This window comes from Echinops telfairi, unplaced genomic scaffold (genome assembly GCF_000313985.2).
Source record: "Echinops telfairi isolate 266 unplaced genomic scaffold, ASM31398v2 ScPeMD7_7475;HRSCAF=8513, whole genome shotgun sequence".
Taxonomy (NCBI): domain Eukaryota; kingdom Metazoa; phylum Chordata; class Mammalia; order Afrosoricida; family Tenrecidae; genus Echinops; species Echinops telfairi.
The window spans coordinates 29,786,818-29,794,219 of NW_022111379.1; the positions used below are offsets into that span (position 1 = coordinate 29,786,818).

Genomic DNA, 7,402 nt, shown 5'->3' on the forward strand with positions numbered 1-7,402 from the left:
AATCATCCGAAAAACCTCAAACAGACTGACTGTGGGATAGAGATTTGTGAAACCCTCAAAATGACGGCCTTTCGTTGCCCTTCAGGTCTGGGAATGAACTCACCTTGTGGCTCAAACTTCAGCCAAACAATAGGTCTATGCAAGGAACAATAGCACTAGTGAGACACACACAATAGAACAATCAACCCTTTGAGATCAAAAGAGCAGCATCGACCCAGCAATAATGTTCAGAAGAGCTCAGACGGAAGGAAGAATGGCAACAAGAAACACAAGGAGGAAGTGAGACGGTGACGTTACATTGCCGTGATTGCAAGCAAAGGATTGGCACAAAATGTGTATGAATTGTGGAATGGAAGACCAGTTTGCTCTGTATGCCTTCACCCAACTCCCCAAAACAAGCTATATAGAGAGAGGATTCCAAGTGTAAAACTAAAGACTATATTGGAAAGTACAGTGGAATTACTATGAAAATTCACACTCACTGCCATCAAGACAAGTTCAACTCATAACGACCCAATAGGTTAGAACCTATTACTAATTATATAATTTCAAAACACTTAAAAACCTATCACAAAGCTTGAGAACCCCAATTAATTCTGCTGATTGACATGAGTATATTTTAAAATGCATTGAAAATTTTGTTTGCACTGAAAAATTTTAAGTGTCTTAAAAAATACATCACTAGGAGGAGAAAAACAAACAAACCTTAAAAATAAAAAAACAAACAAAAAAACTTACTGCCATCGAGTGAATGCTGGCTTGTAGCGGTCCCTGTGGGTTTCTCAAACTGTAACTGTTTACAGGAGTAGAAACCCCAGTCTTTCTCCCTGGGAGCTGGTGGTGGTTTCGAACTGCCGACCATGCAAATCGCAGCCCAACATGTAACAAATACACTAACAGGGCTCCATAGGGAAAAACAAACAAACAAGGTGCTAATTCAACACATGGAAGAACTGACACCCAAATAAACAAAACTAATAGAGAAGCTAGCAGGAGACTTAAAAAAAGCAGCAGCAGAAGCTTGTAATAACATATTCACAAGAGGGCACATTGTACGCGCAGCTAAAGCAAGTTATAGGTGTGAAAATATAACTTTGCATCTGGAAAATTCAAATGACTGCAATGTCCCATCGCTGACTCACAGAGGGTCCCCTGGCCTCCTGTCGGTCCTGCTCCCTTCCCCTCCCCGGGCAAGACCTCCTCTGTTTCCTGCCATTGACATGCTGGGCATTTGGTCTTAGAATGTAAGGCACGTGAGGCACAAACAATAATTCACAGGTACTGATAGAAAAGAGAAAAAATCCAATGTGCCAGCTCTTCTTTTAAAAACAGAAACACAGAAGTGAGTGAGCTCGATTTCATAAAACCATGAGTCTGAGGAGCAGAAAAGGCCTGGCTTAAACCTACACCTTCAAGTCAGTATTACCTCATTTCCACCTAGGGCTATCTGCAGGCATTGAAACAATTTATCCAATCTCTATTTGAGTTCTGACTCCGCCATTTCCTTCTCGAGTGTGCGCGCACGTGTGTGTGTGTGTGTGTGTGTGTGTGTGTGTGTGTGTCTGTGTGTGTGTAATCTTGGGCAGCCCCTTTTCTTCTCTGGGCCTCAGTTTCTCCAAATGTCAAATGGGAAATCATGCTAATCACCAGGATACCGTGGCACTAAAAGAAATAAGGGAGCTATTCTCGTAGTGCCTGGCACACGGTAGGCCTTCGCCTACCCCTACTGGGCATCCCTGTTGTCCTGGTGTGGCTATTGCAATTCAACTGCTTATTAGAGAAACTCAAAGTAGAGGTAGAGATGGAGTCTTTTCTAGAAAAGAAAACGCCAGAGTGTGCGGTATAAAGAGTAGAGTACAATACAAGGATCACTGTGGCACTTGCTGTAGAATAACAAGACGCTGTGCTGCAACAAGATCAACTCCCCTTCCAGAGAAGAACACAAGATAGACCCAGCAAGGCAATTCAGAGCACTCAGGCCAGATGTAAAGCTTTTCCTCCTCATTAACTGTCATATATACACACACACACACACACACACATATATACACATATATATATACATATACATATATACAAGTCTGAATATCACTACCATATGACTATACAGACTTGTACATATATATATTAGAAAGGGTTAGAGGCAATAGAGGAAAGGAAGAACTGAGAGAAAGGAAATAAAGGGAAATTCCTTCTAGAAATGAATGGGTGCTGAGTGACACAGGGAAGCAACTTATCCTACGCAAGTTTCGATGTGTGGTCCCCGGGTGGCACAAACCATGCAGGCTCAACTATAGTCTAGAGGTTGGAGATGTGAAGCCATCCGGAGGTGCCACAGAAGAAAGGCCTGGTGATCTACACCTATAAGATTACAACCAAGGAAGCGCAGGGGAACTCAGCTCTCACGCGGGAGGCCTACAGGAGTCGCATCACTTTGATGACAGCAGGTTTGGTTTCAGTTATATGCTTCTCAGCATAGTTTTTCAACTCTTTGTAATCTTCAAATCCTTAGGTGAAGGTCATGTCTACCCCTCTTTTCGAAGTGGATTACCTTCATGTGACATTGCCTTGGGCTGATCTAGGACCTGAGCCATAGACACCAGGCAGAGGCAGTGGGAAGGGCTTCCAGGGCTCAGGCCGTGGGAACACTGAGCTCAGCCAGCCTGGTCCTGAGGGAACTGGCAGGGCACCCAACTACTCAGAATGCCTGGGCACAAACTCAAGTGGCAAGGCCTCCTCCCAGAGCTGGTGGACCCAGATGGAGGCCTTCAACTTTTGCCTGAGACAGATCAGCTTCAACAACTCCAACTTCCCAAGTGAAACTCCAGTTGCACATCCTGCCAAGTGCTTACACTGGGGCCCCTCACTGCTTTCTGGCCTCTTTCCTCAAATCTGCTGACTCAGGGGTTGAGTTCAGAGTACTTGCCCCAAAGCCTCTTGGGAAAAGGAAATGAGCCTGTGCAAGGAGCCACGTAGTCAGACACAAATTTGAGTAGTTTGCAAACCCTGGGGAAGAGAGCTTCGGCTTTTAAATAACCTGAGTTAATGGGGAAGGGGTAACAGCCCAGAGCCCCCATTCACAGCCCTCCTACCAACAGATATCAAGTTCTAAGGCACTCATTTTGGGCTCAACTGCCTCACCAAATATGTCTCAGTATAGAGACTACACTCACCTATAGTGGCTGGAAGGTGCATCGTGGCAGAAGCCTGGGAGGTGAATGCTCTGAAACACAGAATCAGGAACTTCAGGATCAAGCAGGTAATGAATCAGTGTTCCTGATCTGATCACCCACCTGCAGGCTCAGCCCAGCCCAGCCCAGACCACCCCCCAAATACTTCAGTGGGCAATTCTAGGCTTGACTAGAGCCACAGCTCAGCTGAACCTAGCCACACCAGGGGGTGTTCGCCTACTAAAGTCAAGACTGCCTCTTTCTGGTTCTATGTTCCAGAATAGGATATAGGCTGGGGGACTCCTGGTCTGAAAAGGACAAGAGCACAGATGATGTGGGCAAAGGCCTGTGGAATGAATGGAAAAAGCGGACCAGCGCCCCGTCCTGGCCTTTGAGGCACAGAGGGGAGCCCAGTCTACCCCTAACTAGGGGCTGCATGCAGGCGGGCCTGACTCAACAAGGCGAGGCAGCCAAGTCACAACTCAGAGCAGCATGGACCACCCTACCGCTCAGGTCTACCCCGCTGCCCTCCTCCCCCCCCCACTCCCCACCTCCGCCAATGCCCACTCGCTCCTCACCGCTTCCGAAGCTCTGTGTCATCTCTGAGCCTGGCCTGGCTGGCAGACAGCAAGCTCTGTAGCATGGCTCTTGCCTCCTTCCAGGCAGCCTGTCCCAGGCCCATGAAGCTGTTGAGGGTTGACTAGGGACAAAACAGGGAGAATGTGCAGAACAGAGAAAGCCCCGGAGGCATCTCCCCCACCCATGGGCGTCCAACTAGCCAGGGCTCCTGCCACCCTTCTCCGGTTCCCTCTACCTCTCAGGACCTTAGTCCTTAGTCTTGTCACCAAGCAGAAGAAAGGCATGACCTTTCTGTGACGGGGACCTCAACCTCCATGTAATCACCCACCGCTGTCAAAGCCCAGGAGTTGCACCTCTAATGGCTAACCCTGTCCTTGTAGTCACCTTGACCTGCCCTAACCACACAGCATTGAAAACACAGGAAGGTCACTGATGTCTCACAGTGCCGGAGGCTGCTGTTCTAAGGTGCCATCACAAGTGCCAACGCATAGGGGCCGGATGCACAACAGAACACAACACCGCCCAGTCCTGCGCCAGCCTCGCCATTGTTCTTATGGCTGAGCCCACTGTCAGAGCCCCCGTGTCAGTCCACGTTGTCCAGGGCCTTCCTCTACTACACTATACTTTGTCCTTCTCCAGGGATTGGTCTCTTCTGACAACTTGTCCAACGTACACGAGACAAGGTTTCATCATCTTTGCCTCTAAAGAGCATTATGGAGGCTAAAATAGCCAAATCCGGGTCTCAGACAGGTTGATCCCTCCTATGGGCCAGTCTCCTAGATGGGACAGCCAGCCATCCGTGGCAATCCTAGTGTTCTCTGTGCGCCTGTGTCTAATGTGTTTCTTTCACTACTCCACAGGGATTAGGTTTAGGACCCACTCATATAGCCTCATTAACATAACAAAACTCCCTATTTTCCAAAAAGGATCCCATCCACAGGTACAGATGACCAGGATTTCAACACAGGTGTATATTTTTTTTTCTTAGATTTTTTTGGGGACACAATTTAACCCATGACTCCTGTGGTAGTCAACTAATCTGGTGTCAATTTAAGGATGAAGAGTGTAGGGGTGGAGTCTAGGCTGTCAATCTGGAGATAGCCAATGAGAATTCTGTGTGGGCATGGCCTTCTCCTTAGAATTCTGGGAAATCTGGTACTTTCTCCTTGGAGGTGAGAGAGAGACACTATCTCTCTCAGTTCACTCTCTTGGAGATTCTCTACTGACAAGGTTGGCTTCCTGTGAGGCATCCCTGAGGAGATGCCACATGGACCTACCCTGATGCAGCCCTGGGAACTGGAATGGCCACATGGAGACCCCTGCCAGCGCTGAGATGATTCTACCACCACTGACTTTGCAGCCACTGGCCTGTGACCGTTCTGCATTTGGCATCATTGCATGTGTTTTGTGAGTCTGAAGAGGACTTTATGGATTGATGTTGGACATATGGGCTAATACCAGACATGACTTTGGACTGGACTGGGTTGGAATGTTTTCTCAATGTTCAATTGCTCTTGTATATAAATCTCTTTCTTATACACATACGTGTGGCCATGGATTTGTTTCTCTGGTCTACCCAGACTAACACGACTCCTATTACTCTTGGCTTGGCCTGCAGTTGAGATGGGGTACACCCTCTAATCTGCACAGTGGCTCCCAGCCTAACCTGATCCCCTTCGTGTGACTTACAATGAGGTTTCTTGGGGGAAATGGAGAAGTATTACTTAAAGATTACCGAGTTCCTGTTTGGAAGGATGAAAATGTGTTAGATAGGACTGATAGCTGTAAGCATGATGACTATAATTAAAATCCCTGAAATGTACACTTAAAAACGGTAGACTAAAGAGGCCAGGCTTACTGGTCAAGGCACCTAGGAGCCTGCTTTGACATGTTGGGATTCCCAAGACTTTGGCCCTTGGTCACCCTTCAGGTCTGGAGCTGAACACATCCCTGTGTTAAAATCATCGACTGTTTGAGATCAAAAGGGCAGCACTTACCCAAGGACTAAGTCCAGAGGGTTAGGAGACCAGAAAGAAACAAACAGGAGACCAGGGAGGAAGTGGGACACGTGACAGTGCATCGGCAGGATTGCAGTGGGTGAGCTGGAACAACGTGCGTATGAATGATTGAATGTAAAACTGATGATTGCACTGTCAACCAGTATCTAACTCACAATAAAAAGCTTTCTAAGCATCATTTTTAAACATGGGTAAGATGTTAAGTTAATAATCATATATACAAAGAGGCTTCCAAAAGCTCGTGGGAAAAAAGAACATGGAAAATTTCCATGAACGTTCTGAAGAGCCCTTCGTGTTTTACCACATTTCCCCCCCAATGAGGTTCTTAGTCAGTCGGGTTTAACAGAAAGGCATTTGCGGGTTGTACAGGTTAGACTTGTCCCCTTGGGCCCATGTGATGTTGCACCTCATTTCTGGTGCTCAAAGGAGGCTTACATCTGGGATGCTAGAGGGTCACTGTGAGGACGGAATGGGGGATATGTGTGAAAAGCTTGGCACAGGGTCTGGCACGTGGTGGGTGCCCAATACACATTACTCTCCTCCAGAGCCATGAAGTGAACAGATTAACATCCAAATACCTGACCCCATGCAGCTAAGTAGATTCATGCCCATTCCACATGTGTGTGCACAGCAAGCTGCCTCCTACCTGGCGGCCGGCCCTGAGGGTCATCTGTCCTCTCCTCACAGCCTATACCGGGGGACCTGGAAGGTAGGGCTCATGGTTCCTTCTGTGAGGAACCCACACAGGCCTCAGACAGGCAGAAGCTCAAACAGTTTAATAAGGACATTCCCCTGGTTTGTTGAGGAGCCTCGTCTCTGCAGCTGGAAATGCTAGGGTCAACGACATAGACAGTAACTCCAGAGGATTCCATTTGGTCTCAAGGAACTTAGGAGCCTACTCCGACAGGTCCCAAGGCCACCACTGCCAGTCCCGCCTATCCTAATTAAGGTTGTTGAAATGGAGGACAAAGAGCATTATCTGGAAGGCATGTGTCACAAGTGCCACCGAAATCAGACACTAGGTATGTCACAATGTCCTACCTGATCGAAGACATCCTGGTGTTTGGAGAGGGCAGGCCCGGTGAAGAGATGCTTAATGATGCTGAGATCCAGGATCTGGTCACCTATCGCCACGCCAATCCTCGGTCTTGGCTGGGAGGAGAGGCCATGGTCAGCACTGAGTGAAGCCTTGGCTTATTTGCATGGAGAGCTTGTCTAGGTAAGAACTCCTGGCTCCCCTGGTCAATTCAGCTCACTGCTATTAAGTCAATTCTGACTCCCTGGTAGCTTAGAGGGTTACGCATTGGTATAGTCACTGAAACGTTAGCAGTTCAAAACCACCAGATGCTCCTCAGGAGAAAGATGAGGCTTTCCACTTTGGTAGATGGTTACAGTCTCACAAACCCACAGGGGTTCTACCCTGTCCTAGACAGTCACTATGAGTGGCTCTCTTATTAATGGCCCCCAATTTGACCCTCAGCATCCAGCCCTTGCTACTTGGGCCTCAAATGAGCTAAATTGCTGTGTTTTCTGTCTTGACAGAACCTCTTATCATCTCTGCTTCCAGGGCAGAGTCTGCACCCAGAAGTAGGAATTAAGTCAAATACCTGGAGCACAGGTCTCAAGAAGGAGCAG

At 47.7% G+C, this 7,402-nt stretch overlaps 1 protein-coding gene across 1 annotated transcript in view; it reads right to left on the reverse strand.

Annotated features, from left to right (window-relative positions):
* The window catches only part of FAH (fumarylacetoacetate hydrolase), a 42,888-nt gene that overhangs the window by 30,359 nt on the left and 5,127 nt on the right, over window positions 1-7,402 (reverse strand). Inside the window, exons 2-4 of the mRNA XM_045285691.1 lie at window positions 6,809-6,919; window positions 3,749-3,870; window positions 3,174-3,223 (exon numbers count right to left, since the gene is read on the reverse strand). Of these exons, the coding sequence (XP_045141626.1) occupies window positions 3,174-3,223; window positions 3,749-3,870; window positions 6,809-6,919 (283 nt within the window). The remainder of the gene's footprint in view (window positions 1-3,173; window positions 3,224-3,748; window positions 3,871-6,808; window positions 6,920-7,402) is intronic.